The sequence below is a fragment of the Megalobrama amblycephala genome, linkage group LG14, assembly GCF_018812025.1.
Source record: "Megalobrama amblycephala isolate DHTTF-2021 linkage group LG14, ASM1881202v1, whole genome shotgun sequence".
Taxonomy (NCBI): Eukaryota; Metazoa; Chordata; class Actinopteri; order Cypriniformes; family Xenocyprididae; genus Megalobrama; species Megalobrama amblycephala.
Window position 1 is genome coordinate 4,419,218 of NC_063057.1, and position 17,584 is coordinate 4,436,801.

The 17,584-nt window shown below is 37.2% G+C and overlaps 1 protein-coding gene across 1 annotated transcript in view; it reads right to left on the reverse strand.

Annotated features, from left to right (window-relative positions):
* cdk17 (cyclin-dependent kinase 17) overlaps window positions 1-17,584 on the reverse strand; it is a 59,738-nt gene that overhangs the window by 12,068 nt on the left and 30,086 nt on the right. The window contains exons 3-4 of the mRNA XM_048156423.1: window positions 7,775-7,939; window positions 1,837-1,970 (exon numbers count right to left, since the gene is read on the reverse strand). Coding sequence (XP_048012380.1) covers window positions 1,837-1,970; window positions 7,775-7,939 — 299 coding nt within the window. The remainder of the gene's footprint in view (window positions 1-1,836; window positions 1,971-7,774; window positions 7,940-17,584) is intronic.

Genomic DNA, 17,584 nt, shown 5'->3' on the forward strand with positions numbered 1-17,584 from the left:
TCAGACTGAGGTTTGCAATTAAAACCCCAGAATAAGAAGCTTTAAATACTGTATGTAGCAAGAGTGTGATGTGAACGTCTTGATGCATTCAGGTTAATTCTGACAGAAAAGAAAAGTTTTTCTATTTCAAAATCCTCTAAAAGTGCAGAGGTATTTAAACTTTCTTTTTAACATTGTAAGAGAATATAGACTGGAAATAATAAAGAAAAGAAGAGAGAGTGAGGGAAAAAAAAGAGGCAGAATCCATTCCTTTCAGATCCTTGTGTGCGGGAACAGAGGAAGCCAGTATTTAATATCAAACAGCGGCCCAAACCTCAACAGACAGACACACATGCATATGATTTGAAAATCACACTCTTACACAGTCTTAACCAAATGCGACACCTGTTTCCACTTTTTTCATGATTTTTCATACAGAAAGTGAAAACGCTACACGATGCATCATAAATCACAGCCAATCAGAAAATACTTGATGTTTGCTACATAGGAGGAGTCGGATTTCGGACCAGTGGGTGTGTCTACATAGTGCTTTTTACCAAATCATTTTAACTAAACCCGTTCTGGTTAACAAAGTGCCCTGTTACTTGTTGTGGCTGGTTAAAGAGGACCTATTATGCCCCTTTTCACAAGATGTAATATAAGTCTCTGGTGTCCCCAGAATGTGTCTTTGAAGTTTCAGCTCAAAATACCCCACAGATCATTTATTATAGCTTGTCAAATTGACCCTATTGGGGTGTGAGCAAAAACACACCGTTTCTGTGTGTGTCCCTTTAAATGCTAATGAGCTGCTGCTCCCGGCCCCCTTTCCAGAAGAGGGCGGAGCTTTAACAACTCGCGCTTCAGTTGTTCAACAACAACAAAACTGGAGAATCTCACGCAGCCGAAATGAGGATTGTCAGTAACGGTGTTCAGCCTTACATTGTTCAAACCGGAGTCGACACTGATGGAGAGACTCAGGAAGAAGTTACAACTTTTAGAATGAAACTGGACGTTTCTGAACGGTTAGTGGATACATTTATGTAGTTGTTGTGGAGTTGATTCAACTCATCGCCTAGCATGTGCCGTCATGTTAATCTTTTGTTGAATTGACCCTCGTTTGTGAAGCAGTCCGGTGTAAAATTATGGCATGTCAACAACACTCTACTACAACAACTCTTCCTCTTCCTCTTCTCTAAAGCAGCCCAACATGGCCTCACCCCCTTTGTTAAGTGTTCTCAGGAGCAGGGTTTATGTAAATTTTGTGGTTTTTGATGTCACCAACCCAGGAAGAAGCTTGTTGAAGTCCTTAAACAGCGAATTCCCTTTGCTTTGAACTTTGATTGTCGTAACATTGCAGATGTTGTTTATGCTCAAACAGCAACATTACACACTAACTAAAGTTAAAAAAGTGAAATCATAATCAATCACCCCTTTAAGACAACTAGTTTTGCAATGTCATGTCTGATCTAAGATCTCAGATCTTCAAAACCGAGGTTGGTAATTGACGTTTAACACCTGAGAGCTTTCAAACTGCAGAAGTTCCTCTTATACCATCTGCACCTGCCCACAAAACCTCTAGATTTCTTTAGATCGTCTCATTAAAGAATCATTGCGGAGGAAGAGAGAAGCCGACTAACAGGGTGTGGGAGAAAATAGGAAAGGATGAAAAAAAAAAGACAACAGAGGAATCCCTCCACCTACCCAAGGCCAAAAATAAAGCTCTTAGTAGTGACACATCAGCCAGTCAGAAGCTTTCAGGGTAACGCACGCAGGGTTTCTGCCTCCTCCTGTGAATAAGTGAGCGCGTGGCAAGTTTGTGTTGCTGATTAATTTATGGCCACACGTGGTCTGTCTTACCTCCATGGATATGCGCCGATGACTTCTGTTGCGGAGACACACGCCGGTGGGCGACTGCACTTCGTCCGAGGACGTCCCTGATGCCTGATCGCTCTCTCCATCCGATCCCATCTTCAGATTCTCATGAACAATGTCTGGGAGAGAAGAAGAGGAGGTTAGGAAATGAAAATGCGTGATATGTGGCGTGAGATCTGCTGCTGCTCTAACGGTTTCTGGGAGGTTTTACTAGAGTATACACATGTATATGGCTGAATCCCAATAGTTCCTATACTACTTACAGTACTTAGTTAAATGTGAAAAATAAATGTGAATGAATTATTACTTTTAAAAACAATAATTTAGAAAAAAGAAAGCATTTACCAAATCTTTTCTTAATCCAAACGAGTTAGAAAAAGTCAGTTACAAGGAAACAGTTTTTAGACCCCTGACACACTTTACAGGCATTACTATTACATTATCTTATTGTTAAAGGTGATAGAGAGGATTTTTTCGTCGTTAGTGAGTTTTTGAAATGAGCGCATGCGTAAGAACAACCCCCCTCCTTCACAGCTGATTTCAAAGGAATGCCTCCCAAAACTCGTGCACGAGTATTGGAACACGAGTGTTTACCACCGGCATTCGCTGTGTCGTGTTAGTGGATTCATTATGTCGGACTCACTGCAGGTAACTCATAATCTGCAGTTGTTACTCCTGTCTCCTGACAAAAACATTGCATGCGGCGCCTGTGACGTGTGGAAAGTTACTGGAGCGCGCAGCCGTGCACGTCTCTCACAAGGAACGGCATAGCAGTGATTGACAAGCCAGAGGGCCAATCGCGTAAACGATTGGCTGATGTTTTTAAGGCCCTACCTCGTGCACAGATGATGTATATTAATATTATTCCTTTCAGTGCACCTAATAAATAGTCTTTTATCAGTTAGTAAAGACAGTTTTAAGTAATATTGCAAAAATTTATAAAACAAAACATCCTTTTTAGCACCTTTAACTTGGAAAAGTACATTTGGCAAACTATTTTTAACATACTGTAATTTGGGACACACTAATCTCGCATACAATGTAGAATAGATAGTGATTCATGAATCAACCTAATATGTGTGTGTGTGTGTGTGTGTGTGTGTGTGTGTGTGTGTGTGTGTGTGTGTGTGTGTGTGTGTGTGTGTGTGTGTGTGTGTGTGTGTGTGTGTTGGAAAAGCAACATGTGATTCCTCTATTTCAGTGAAAGACCTTATTCATCCTCTTTCCCTTTAAACACAGACACACTCATACCTGTGTACATAAAGCAGTGTACGCACAGCACATTAGGCTACACGTCTGTCAATAATTCCCCTGCAGTTCTTCATAATCATAAAAACCAGTCAAACATGACATGGACACACATGCTCTATTCACATTCACCTATGGCCTGATTCTAGAGAAAGACACAAGGATTATACAGAAAACAAGGAAACTGTGAAAGGATATGTGCTGTTCCATGTGCTTTTTGTTTACAGTAAGTGTTTGTGTGTGAACTATGTCCTCAACTCTTCTCGATTACATAAAAGAATGATCCAGCTTATCTGAGCTGGCCTATGAGCCAAATCATGATGTAATCGGGCTAAATAAAAGAAAAAAAAGAAAAAAACATCACACACACACACACACACACACACACAAATTGAAAAGCAGCGGCCAGGAATTAAGAGTCCCATCCAGTCAACACGTGTTTATGTACATGTGGATGCAAGTGCAGTCTTTTAGTACTTGGAAAATGAGTGGACTAAAAGCAACGGAAAATAAAAGCTGTTCCGGAAGAAGAGAGATAATATTCCCGCATAAAAGAGTGCTGGTAACTAGAAAAAGAGTGTAAAGATGTGGTCGTGGCCCTGTAGTTTTATGGCAGGCTGTTTGCTGCCTCATGGCCCCCTCCTCCCTCACCTCATAAGGCGGCGTCCCCCAAGGGTGACATATCGGCCCGCTCTTTTATCTGGCCGAAGCAGTAAAAAGTATCTAACCTGAGGCCCATCCATTATGGCACACAGCTGTCTGCTGTCCCTTTGCTCCGATATCTTCAGACAAGAGGGACAGAGGTGAATCTTGCGATCATTTTATGGAATATTTATATTTCACTGCAAAACTAAGATAAATGCAGTTTGCATAAATATACAGAATTTAATTTATTCTGAAAATAAAATAAAACAATAAAATAAATAAATAATTCTTTTAATTGAAATAATGTCAATGCAAAAATAAGGTCTCATTTGTAAACATTAATTCATGTATTAACTAACAATAAGCAATACATTTGTTACAATATTTATTCATCTTTGTTAACATTAGTAAATAAAAATACAATATTGTTTGTTCATGTTAGTTCACAGTGCATTGACTAATGTTAACAAATGAAACCTTTTATTAAAGGTGCCCTAGATTCAAAATTTGAATTTACCTTGGCCTAGCTGAATAACAAGAGTTCAGTACATGGAAAAGACATACATTGAGTTTTTAAACCCCATTGCTTCCTCTTTCTTATGTAAATCTCATTTGTTTAAAAGACTTCCGGAAAACACGCAGATCTCAACATAACACCGACTGTTACGTAATAGTTGGGGTGTACGCCCCAATATTTGCATATGCCAGCCCATGTTCCCAACATTATGAAAGGCATTAGACAAGGGCAGCCAGTAACGTCTGGATCTGCACAGGTGAATCAACAGACTAGGTAAGCAAGAACAACAGTGAAAATGGCAGATGGAGCAATAATAACTGACATGATCCATGATAGCGTGATATTTTTAGTGATATTTGTAATTTGTCTCTCTAAATGTTTCGTTAGCATGTTGCTAATGTACTGTTAAATGTGGTTAAAGTTACCATCGTTTCTTACTGAATTCACGGAGACAAGAGCCGTCGCTATTTTCATTTTTAAACACTTGCAGTCTGTATAATTCATAAACACAACTTCATTCTTTATAAATCTCTCCAACAGTGTAGCATTAGCCGTTAGCCACAGAGTATATAGCCTCAAACTCATAGAGAATCAAATATAAACATCAAAATAAATACTTTACTCACATAATTCGAAGCATGCATACAGCATGCATGACGAACATCTTGTAAAGATCCATTTGAGGGTTATATTAGCTGTGTGAACTTTGTAAATGTGCTGTAATATAATCGAGAGCTCGTATGGCAGGGAGCATGCGAATTAAAGGGGCGGCGCGCTGAAAAAAATCAGTGCATAGTTAATGATGCCCCAAAATAGGCAGTTAAAAAAATTAATTTAAAGAAATCTATGGGGTATTTTGAGCTGAAACTTCACAGACACATTCAGGGGACACCTTAGACTTATATTACATCTTGTGAAAAAGCATTCTTGGGCACCTTTAAAGATTTACCAAAAATGCTTCTAAAAATAGGCTTCATACAATAAAATAAAATATTTATATCCAGATTTAATGTAGTTAACTAATGTTAACAAATGATACCTTATAGGCTTCATTAAAAATAATAATAATAATAATAATAATAATAATAATAAAATAAAATAAAATAAAAAATATTTTGGGGAACATGCTTAATTATCGCAAATGAAATAACGCGAAATATTTTTTTTTTGCAGTGCTCCTACAAATAGGCTTCATGGTTTATGCCAAATCAAATTGGCTTTTTATCCTTCGTCTTTGGGGTGAAATATGACCTGGACATTTCTTAGAGAGAGATGAGGAGAGATCCAGCTTCATGAAATGGCTTTTTGACTGGTAACCTGCGGCCACATTTCTGCATCCCGTCACGCAGATGAAGTCTTTGAAACGGTGAGACGGTGTGTGTGTGTGTGGAAGTTTGACAGTGTGCACAGTCGCAGGTAATGTGGCCTATTTTTTTTTATCTGACATACCGCGAGGTATAACGAGTTGCTCTGGCAGATCACCCCATTTCCCTCCATTCACTCTCCCTTTCCTGTCTTTCATCTCTTTCTACCTCCTCAACATCACAAGCGTTGTGCTCTTTCATTCCGTCATGCCCGAGTCAACCTCACTAGTAATTTTGACGCATATCATCAGTCTGCCGCACCCTATCGCTCCGTCTTCTGCTTTCCTCCAGCCGTCTTTTACATACAGATGATATGAAAGTCTAGAAAGCGCAGTGTTCTACTTTTCCCAAAAAAAGGGGGGAAAAAAAGTGTGGCACGGAAAAATCTTGCAAGAACGAAAGTGGGTCAAACTTTAATAAACTCCAGGCTGTCCTGAGCTGCCTGACATCACTCCGACTTGGAATGCATCCTATTCGAGGAAATGCAAGATGATAATTTATCAAACACATTTACATCACAGCTTACAAATTCCACAATCTGTGCCAAATAAACAAACGATCGCTCTCTGACATCGCTGTTGACTGATGAGAATGTGGGACGGACACGTCTGGACTTGTGTCTGAGATGCTGGTAAATAACCTCACGTATGGGAAGCACCAAGCATGAACACACACTCACTCCGAGAGCAGCCCGGACAGAACAGCTCAACTGTGACACACACTTCTTGCTCGGTCGCCTCCTACTAACCTTCCCCTGACTCACTTCCTGCCAGTGTGAGCGCATTCTCTGTGTGAACACCCACACGCGCAGTTGCACGCATGCACGCCGGGGTTAGACATGACTGCTCCCATGACAACAGGGAGATAAGGTTGATCGACCCATATTCATCACACCTGATTTTTTTACATGGCAGATCATTCATCTAATGTGTGTTGTCCATTAAGCACTTTCAGAGAGGAGACATGCTAGTCAAACAGAAGTAATAAATAAAGTGAAAGTGGGTGTGGTCAAATTTTGGGATTGGTTGAAGGTGAGTATGACATGAGTCATTCACAAGGGTCACGTATGCTTCATCCGCACCATGTTTCACAAAAATTATATAAAAAAAATATTTTTAATGTAAAATTATTCCTGCCATGAATTGTAAATGAATAAATAATATTAAAAGTAACCATGAAAAACTGGAACATTAAAAGGTTTAAATTAAAATAAAATGATAATTGAAAATAATTAAAAATTAATTAAAAGTAAATGTTATATTAATGTTATATTAAAATATAAAAATTAAACTAATACTTATTAATTATTATTATTATTAATAGTTGAAGTAATTATTTCTGAAAAAAGAGAAAATAAAAAGTTTATATTAAAATTGTAGCTAAATAATATAATAATAAAATACATTCTATTAAAATTATTTAAATTCTGTAAAAACCTTTAAAAAAAGAAATTATATATTTTTTTAAATATGTTAAAACAAACATACATATACACACATATATAAATATTTTAATTAAAAATATTTTTCATATAAAATTTATTTTTGCCATGAATTGTAAATAAATAAATAATTCTACAATTAATCATGAAAAAGTGAAACATTAAAAGGTTTATATTAAAATTAAATGATAATTGAACATAAATCCTAATTAAGGAAATACAATTTTATTCAAATTGTTAAATTCAGTTAAAAATAACATTAAATATGAAATTAAGTTATGATTACAATAAAATAAAAAATGAATTATAATAAAATAATTATATTAATATATTAATATTATATTAATATATAATATATTATATTATTAAATAGTTGAAGTAATAATAATAATAATAATAATAATAAAAAACATTATTCTTGAAAAAAGTGGGGGGAAGAATTATTAAATTAAAATATAATAAATATAATAACATTTTATTAGTATTATTAAAATGAACAACTTTTAAAATAAGAAATTAAATTATATTACAATTATTAAAAATAAGTTAACACACACATACATGTACATATACAAATAGTAAAAAATATTTTTTAAAATTAGTAAAAAAAAAAAAAAAAAAAAAAAAAAATTAATGCTGAATCCTTTTTAAATAGGTCTTTAAATGGTGACTCTTCAAACCAGTCTTTACGTCTGTGTGGTCACTCACCGAGACGGCTGCCGTTTCGAGGCATGGCCATGAAGGACCCCAGACTTCCCCCGATGACACTGTGAGGTCGACGCAGAGGAGGCTTCTTAAAGGAGCCCGTGTACTGGTGCAAGAACGAGTGCATGCTGTGGGAGGAGGGCGGCCGGCCATTCCTAACGATGGGCTCTGAAATAACAATGACACACACACAGCATCAGTGTAATTGCATGAATAGATTTATATTCTCACAATATATTCTCTATACTATATTCTCTAAACTATATTCTCACAGTGAGGCAGTCATTAAAATTATTACTTGACTACCTGAGGTTACACTGAGGTCAAAGGTAAGCTACAGCAATAAAGGGAAACCGGCAACTATCTAGAAACTGTTTATGTCTTGACAGTCACCCATATCTTTCACTTCCCATCATGCTGAGCGATGCTGGGAAGGCAACACCTGCTGAGCTTTTCACTTTTAATCGAAAGGCGAGCCAATCATTGCAAAGGTGTTGCTATGGCAATGTATAAACCCATAGGAAAGCAGCTGTAATCATTTGAGCCAATCAACACAAGCCATGCAAAAGCATCAATTAAACAAATTCTGACATTCGACACTCAAGTAGAAACATTTTACCCAAAATGGCAACATATCAACCAATAGAAGCATAGCTGATAATAATGGAATAATACTGGAGTAAAAGTTGGTACATTTCTACCATTATAAACCAACTATTTGACACTCGACACCCATGTGAATTTAAATAAATAAAAAATTCATGAATATATTAACTTTAATCAACATTGGTAGAGGTTATATGACCATCACACAGTATGTGAGTGTGTGTACTCCTCAGTTCACCTGTCCCTCCCACCTGTTTCTGCTCTCACACCACCTGTCCAGTCAACCAACCCCTCCTTAAGCTCGCACACACAGCCACATACACACACAAAACAACACAGAGCACCGCAGTGGTATTGCATTACATAAGGAGATAAAGTGCTGCTCTCTGGGACACTGTAATCTAAAAGCCATTCTTCCTCAGCATGCTCAGACATTCAAACACACAAATAGCGAGACTCTGTGTCTCTAAACAACCCAAGCAAAAACGTCTCTCTTATATTTAACCTGCCCAACATCCTATGAAACTGCACCTGCCTAGTTCAAATTGGACCCCTTGGTCAAATATAGCATAAAGCATTAAAACCCTGAATTCTTGATTGTGATTCCTGATTGTCTTGAAAGGGTTAAAGGCTCCCTAATAGAATGTCCCAAAGTTACTTTATTATAAAGAAAATATTGAACATTAAAGTTAAAAATTGAGTTAAACTTTAATTATTATTTAATTGATTAGTTAAAAAAAAAAAAAACATTCACAACTTGGCAAAAATATTGTTCTAGTTTATTTTAGTAACTTTTTTATAAAGTCTTATAGTATAATATAGAGAAAAGTATGTGTCAAGGAATAAATGAAATTGTAAAACAATTCTGGGTCCAATTTTATTAAAGCTGAGTTCAGACTGCACGTTTTTGGCTCGCCGACAGGTTTTGAGAAAACACAGACAAATGCCCGAAATCACAGGCAAATCGGTGCTCGTTCACGCGAGTGACAATCATGCAGTGTGAATGAGCAAAGACGCGATCTGAGAATCACAGACGAGTCGCCGACGCCCGTGAGATATTTGGCATGCTAAATATCTGGACCTGTCGCCGATTCAAAATGTGTGAAAAGTGTTCTGACTGAAAAGTACATCGGCGATGACCGACAGCCAATGAGAGAGCAAGATACAGAGCAGCGGGGAGTTCGGGGAGGAGTTATAGACCACTCTCGTTGCAGAACACACAATCCTTGTTCCTCGTGTCTCCCCAACCATTTCCTCCTCCATTTTCTTCTTTTCTTTTTTTCTTTTTCTCGTTTTCACTGCAAATCAGTGCACAGGCAATTGGTATTGCAAGCTTCTTGCGGGCTACCATTTTTAATAATAATCCCAGTTTCACATGAGAACTCCGGTCTTGCACGAGAGATATCGCATTGTTTCCTTGTCACATCTTGCGTGTGTTTGGTTGTGAAACGTAGTTTGCGTGCCAGACAGAGTTGTCGGCAATTCTTCCTATTGTAAAGTCATGCAGTCTGAAACCTTCTGTTGCTGATTCATCGTGCAGTGTGAACACAGCAGCGACTGAATGCTGGCCAAGATAGTCATGCAGTGTGAAAAGAATAGTGACCCGACTACTTTGAAAATCGTGCGGTCTGAACTCGGCTTAATGGATTTATGAACATCAAATTTAAATAAACACCAGATGGAAAAAGATTGAAGATGGAAAAAATTTGGAAAAAGTGAAGTGAAGTGTGAATTGTGAAGTGAAGTGTGAAGTGTAAAGTGAAGTGTGAAGTGTAAAGTGAAGTGTGAAGTGAAGTGTGAAGTGTAAAGTGTAAAGTGTAAAGTGTAAAGTGAAGTGTGAAGTGTAAAGTGAAGTGTGAAGTGAAGTGTAAAGTGTAAAGTGTAAAGTGAAGTGTGAAGTGTGAAGTGTAAAGTGAAGTGCGAAGTGTGAAGTGTAAAGTGAATTGTGAAGTGAAGTGTGAAGTGTAGTGTGAAGTGAAGTGTGAAGTGTGAAGTGTAAAGTGTAAAGTGAAGTGTGAAGTGTGAAGTGTAAAGTGAAGTGTGAAGTGTAAAGTGAAGTGAAGTGTGAAGTGAAGTGTGAAGTGAAAAGTGAATTGTGAAGTGAAGTGTGAAGTGAAGTGTAAAGTGAATTGTGAAGTGAAAAGTGAATTGTGAAGTGTAGTGTGAAGTGTAGTGTGAAGTGTAAAGTGAAGTGTGAAGTGTAGTGTGAAGTGAAGTGTGAAGTGTGAAGTGTAAAGTGAAGTGTGAAGTGTAAAGTGAAGTGAAGTGTGAAGTGAAGTGTGAAGTGAAGTGTAAATTGAAGTGTGAAGTGTAAAGTGAAGTGAAGTGTGAAGTGAAGTGTGAAGTGAAAAGTGAATTGTGAAGTGAAGTGTGAAGTGAAGTGTAAAGTGAATTGTGAAGTGAAAAGTGAATTGTGAAGTGTAGTGTGAAGTGTAGTGTGAAGTGTAAAGTGAAGTGTGAAGTGTAGTGTGAAGTGAAGTGTGAATTGTGAAGTGAAGTGTGAAGTGTAAAGTGAAGTGTGAAGTGTAAAGTGAAGTGTGAAGTGTAAAGTGAAGTGTGAAGTGAAGTGTGAAGTGTAAAGTGTAAAGTGAAGTGTGAAGTGTAAAGTGAAGTGCGAAGTGTGAAGTGTAAAGTGAATTGTGAAGTGAAGTGTGAAGTGTAGTGTGAAGTGAAGTGTGAAGTGTGAAGTGTAAAGTGAAGTGTGAAGTGTGAAGTGTAAAGTGAAGTGTGAAGTGTGAAGTGTAAAGTGAAGTGTGAAGTGTAAAGTGTAAAGTGAAGTGTGAAGTGTGAAGTGTAAAGTGAAGTGTGAAGTGTGAAGTGAAGTGTGAAGTGTGAAGTGTAAAGTGAAGTGTGAAGTGTGAAGTGTAAAGTGAAGTGTGAAGTGTAAAGTGTAAAGTGAAGTGTGAAGTGTGAAGTGTAAAGTGAAGTGTGAAGTGTGAAGTGTAAAGTGAAGTGTGAAGTGTAAAGTGAAGTGAAGTGTGAAGTGAAGTGTGAAGTGAAGTGTAAATTGAAGTGTGAAGTGTAAAGTGAAGTGAAGTGTGAAGTGAAGTGTGAAGTGAAAAGTGAATTGTGAAGTGAAGTGTGAAGTGAAGTGTAAAGTGAATTGTGAAGTGAAAAGTGAATTGTGAAGTGTAGTGTGAAGTGTAGTGTGAAGTGTAAAGTGAAGTGTGAAGTGTAGTGTGAAGTGAAGTGTGAAGTGTGAAGTGTAAAGTGAAGTGTGAAGTGTAAAGTGAAGTGAAGTGTGAAGTGAAGTGTAAATTGAAGTGTAAATTGAAGTGAAGTGTGAAGTGAAGTGTGAAGTGAAAAGTGAATTGTGAAGTGAAGTGTGAAGTGAAGTGTAAAGTGAATTGTGAAGTGAAAAGTGAATTGTGAAGTGTAGTGTGAAGTGTAGTGTGAAGTGTAAAGTGAAGTGTGAAGTGTAGTGTGAAGTGAAGTGTGAAGTGTAAATTGAAGTGTGAAGTGTAAAGTGAAGTGAAGTGTGAAGTGAAGTGTGAAGTGAAGTGTGAAGTGAAAAGTGAATTGTGAAGTGAAGTGTGAAGTGAAGTGTAAAGTGAATTGTGAAGTGAAAAGTGAATTGTGAAGTGTAGTGTGAAGTGTAGTGTGAAGTGTAAAGTGAAGTGTGAAGTGTAGTGTGAAGTGAAGTGTGAAGTGTGAAGTGTAAAGTGAAGTGTGAAGTGTAAAGTGAAGTGAAGTGTGAAGTGAAGTGTGAAGTGAAGTGTAAATTGAAATGTGAAGTGTAAAGTGAAGTGAAGTGTGAAGTGAAGTGTGAAGTGAAAAGTGAATTGTGAAGTGAAGTGTGAAGTGAAGTGTAAAGTGAATTGTGAAGTGAAAAGTGAATTGTGAAGTGTAGTGTGAAGTGTAGTGTGAAGTGTAAAGTGAAGTGTGAAGTGTGAAGTGTAGTGTGAAGTGAAGTGTTAAGTGTGAAGTGTAAAGTGAAGTGTGAAGTAAAAAGTGTAAAGTGAAGTGCGTGAAGTGAAATGCAAGACTAAAACAAAAACAGGCTAGATTTTATTCTTTGCGATTTGACTTTATTGTGAAAACTGTTTTCTTTATAAAATTTGGAGGGTACTGGGAGGGCTTGATGATGTCAGCATAAATGGAAAGACATTTCATAGGCAGAGCAAGTTATTACATTGTGATGAAAGATTACGAAGGCAATATTTTTTTTTCTTTGCAACAACATGTAATGATAAATTGTTCCCAAGCAGATAAACAGGATCAATTATGATTTTGCATTGACCTTGCATTGTTTTTTTGATGGTTGAACATGAAATGCTGATGGTGTAGTATCCGCATTTATTCAGAGAGCATTCTCTTTTTCGCTGTGGTCGCTCTCTCTCTCATATCTTCCCACACCACAGCTGTGTCTCTCATTACAACAGGCCTTTCAACTTGCTTACTAAGGGCAATCCAACAAAACACCAGGTTCACACACACCCACCCACACACACACCCCACAAAACAGTCCAGGCTCAGTGTGGCGCAGGTCTGAACCATCCGAACCCATGTGGTAAAGTTCCACTCGCAGCCAGCCAGCTGCGCACAGGGACCTTATTTCCATATAAGCATCATGGAAACTCTGGAATGTTCCACAGCCAACGCCATGGTAACGCTCAACAGGTCGGGCCGTGACAATACGTCATGCTGTCAAATGCAGGAACGTCCCACCGACAGCATCAGTAGGTGTGGAGTTACAACAAAATAGTGGAATTTGGACAGACGAGAACACCAAACAGCCACAAACACAGAGCTATTTTTCCCGCTACTGAGAAAATATCATGAACATTTTTTCACATTCAGTGCATAAGTATATAAAATGTAAACTCTACGTCTATCCTGTCTTGTTGCTAAGCAACAGCGCTCCTGAGGAAAATACTTCATGTCAGCAGAAGCTCTTGGGCCCAAAGCAAGGCTGGGTCTACGGTTGCCGTGTCGACAGTCTCAGGTGACAGGCTCTTAGGGGTCTTTGTGCGGCACCCTAACATCCATTCCTGGTGCCAAAATGTACACAGGCAGACATAAATTCAGTCTATTGAGACAAAGGATGTCTTCAGAGAGGCCAAATAAACACAAAACCACACGCATGACTAAAACAAGTTTAGCAAGGCAGATGGTGCACATGACTGTCCTGTTCTAGCACCACCAGACCACAAACAAAAAAAACAAAAAAAAACAAAAACAAAGACTGTCTGAAATTTAAGGAAGCAGCACAAAAAAACAACCATCTATCCTCTTTTTCATGTACTATTCATGTCTTTCCTGTGGGCAAAACAGAGGATTAACAGACCAGTAGCTGATATTTAAAGTTAGTTATGTTAAAGGCACAATATGTAAGATTTTTGGATTAAAATATCCAAAAACCACTAGAACAATGATATATATTTTGTTGACTTGTACATTATCCCAAATGTTTCCATGAATGTTTAAATCCAGAGAAATAAGCAATTTTAATCAGGATATGGACCACCTTTCAATCATACCCACGTTACCCTCGATTTCCGAAACCATGGAAACACCAAAGACGCTTTAATATATCTTCGACTATCTTCGAAGAAAAACATTCGATTGTGACAATTTTTCTGTGTCCTTGTAGACATTTCAGGTATTTTCATAAGTATAAGTAATGCAGTGTTAATCGACATAGCCTTATCACTGAAATATGATACTATAAAAATAATAGCATATATACCATACCATATGGTATATATATGCTATTATATATAGCAAATATATACCATAACCATAAACCATATGGTGTGTGTGTGTGTGTGTGTGTGTGTGTGTGTGTGTGTGTGTGTGTGTGTGTGTGTGTGTGTGTGTATATATATATATATATATGCTATAATTTTCACAATCGAATGTTTTTCTTAATTTTTTAATCAGTCAAAGCATCTATCTGTTTCATTCTGCTAATGATAGCTGAAGGCGTTTGTCCATATAAGGGGTTTCCTGGAACGTCAAGGTTTATGACTTCTATGAGTCTCACTTGTGGACTTTCTGCACTAGGGCGCCCTCCATCTACAAGTATGAATAAAGACATTATACATGTGTGTACTCACTAATGCTCACAGTCAAAACCCCCTACTTTGGGTTAAAAAAAAGAGAAAAATAATACTTTTTAAATAGTTTTTTCTTTCTGTGGATGAATAAGATTTCCTTGACAGGCATGACAGATTTAATATTTTAGACCTTTCTAATGAGCTATAGAAAAATGAAGTGGTATTTTCAAGTGACCAACCAAAATGGATGGATGTTTTTTGGATTGTGATTAGTGATATTGGGCTATGTAAACAAAATTGACTTAAATGTTAATCAAGAGGTGTTATGTTCCTGCAGTCTGCCATTTTTGGCAAAATAAGAAAATGTTTGTCTGGAAAAATTTCTTGTTAAGGTTTGTATTTTGTGCCCTGTATAGAACATAATGTCCTTTATCAGTCACATGCCTGTTTAAGTGTTGAAATGCACTACTTGTGGTTATTCTCAGAGATGGTAAAAGACGTTTGTGTGGCCGCAATTGTGTGGCCTGTGCATTTTCAACCTCTGTGCTATGTGCAAAAAAAGTTAACATAAAGCCCTGACTATATAATATACACTATATATATATATATATATATATATATATATATATATATATATATATATATATATATATATATATATATATATATATATATATATATATATATATATATATATAAAAACATATACTCATGCACACACAAATATTTACATATATGAATGAATGTGTAAAAGTTCTAAAAATGTGTGTGGTAATTTGCACACTTGCAAATATTTCAAATAAATAAAAAATCATTTAGAGGATCAGGATTTGATTTCCTTCATGCTAAACCATGTCCCCTGTATTAGATGTGTTGCTGACTGCATCTACAATTGCAGATTAAAAGGTTAGATCCTAAAAATTAGATCTGAAACCTAAAAGCAGTGTGTAATTTCCTTCCGAACAGTCTTCAACGTTAATGAGACAAAAACGTCCATTCAATTACTCTCATTTCCATATTGCATGCACATCTTTCCTGAGGATAAAGTGAGACTATAAATCAAATGGCTCATTTAATGTATAATTAACACAGAACCTTTAAATCTTTACATTAGATGATTCTTTCAGGTGTCCCAACAAACCTAATTAAAAAATAACTCTAGCACAGAAGGTTGTTATTCTTTTAAAATAATGATAATTAAATAAAACGGACATCAGCTTACATCGAACAGCAATCACAGTGCATAATATTCCTCTGAACGTTAATCCAGATGGGCTGCACTGACTGAGGATTTACCCTGCGCAGTGGCACAAGTTAGAAACCCTTGCTAATGTGCAGATTAAAGGAAAGAGAAGAGAGCGCCATAAGATCTTTACGTAATGGCAGGGTCTTCATAAAACATTCATCAGTCTGACTTAAAACGGCTGGGTCAACACCACTGCCATTCCCCACATTCAACACACAGACCTAAAAACAGCCACACTGAGAATGCGTGTATGCATAGCTGAGTGGGCATATTTAAAGCGTTGTGCACATATCAGTGAAAGTGTACTTGTGAAAGCGCGAAACATGCGTGCAAAAAAACCAAAGACACGTTCTGTGTGCATGGCCCCTAAGGCGGCAAAAAAATATCTTATAAGTGACTAAATATAAATGTAAAGGCTCGCTATTATGCGCAAATAGTTTTCTTAGATGGAACATAAAAAAAAAAATCATTGAATGCTCACGGCTGATTTTGATTTAATTTATTCTAAATATGTTGCAATGCAAAATATTCACCTAAAATTGGGTGATGGTCTGCCATCTTGGATGGAAGAATGTCATATGAACTTCACTCAATGCACTAAGGGACTGCCTATAATTGAGAAGAGCATGCAATACTAACCTTACATTTTGGTTAAAATGAGATATGAGGTTGTAAAGATTATGGACAACACAGTCGTGGCATAATGGTTAGAGAGTCAGACTGGTAACCTGAAGGTTGTGGGATTGATTCTCAATGCCCTTGAGCAACACCCCCAATCATTTCTCAGGTGCCACAGCAAAAATGGCTGCCCACTGCTCTGGGTGTGTGTCTCCACGGTTTGCAGTGTGTCTTCACTACTCACTACTTCTAATGTGAGTGCACTAACTTGGATGGGTTAAATGCAGATGACAAATTCTGAGTATGGGTTACCATACTTGGCCTCATTCGCATGACTTCATACAATCTGTTTATGCCCATTTACGGTTAGGTTTAGGTATGAATCTTAATGCCTTTTTATAAAAATAAAAAAAAACATCAAACTGCACAAATTTGCTATCTCAAAAAAAAAAAAGTTTTGTTTTCTCATGAGATCGGGTTGGGTTTCAATCAGAGCCTTACATAAAATTCATGCTCAGATATAAACTGCAAGTTCACTCTATGATTATGCTTGATTCAGCATGAAGTTAGAGGTAAAAGGTTTTGAAAGCCATTTCTGAACTCAGTTACCCTACATTCAAGAACATTTTCACCACATTTCGCATTTACATTCTCCTTAAAGTGCCCATATTATACTTTTTCGGATATTGCCTTTCATGTAGAGCGTAAAATAGCCGATTCTTAAAAGATCTGCAAAGTTTCAAAGATCAAAGTGCACGATAAATGGAGTCATTGTCTCCCAAAAGATTCCATTCTTACTTCTAGCTTGAACCTCAGAGGTTTGTAACAAATTTGCATCATGCCAGTCTATGGTCTTCACTGGCTGCCCGCAAACAACATCTACTTCGTACCACCCTCAAACACTGTAGTTGTAGCTGAGGCCTGGAAGAGTTTGGTTCGCGTTGTCGACATGTTGAAGACGCTGTTTTCTGCACTGCAAAAGCAATTTCTCTTCACAAGCACTTTCAAAGGATGAAGACTCAGGCTCAAAACCGACAACATCGCACTGTTTATATCACTGTGTATATAAGCACTGAGGAAGCTTCCGGAGCTGAAATTCAGATAAGGTAATGGGTGTTTTGTTTCCAACACGCTCTATAAGTGATAGACCAATCACAACAGACTGGGTCATCTGACCAATCAGAGCAGAGCAGGCTCTATGAAAGGAGGGATTTAGAGAGACCGAATCCTTTATCAAACCGTTTCAAACACATGAGAAAAGAGGTGATGCTGCAATGTATATTATGAGAAAATTAAAGTGTTTTTGCCCTTGGATGCATGTAAACCTATTGTAGAAGACCTCCA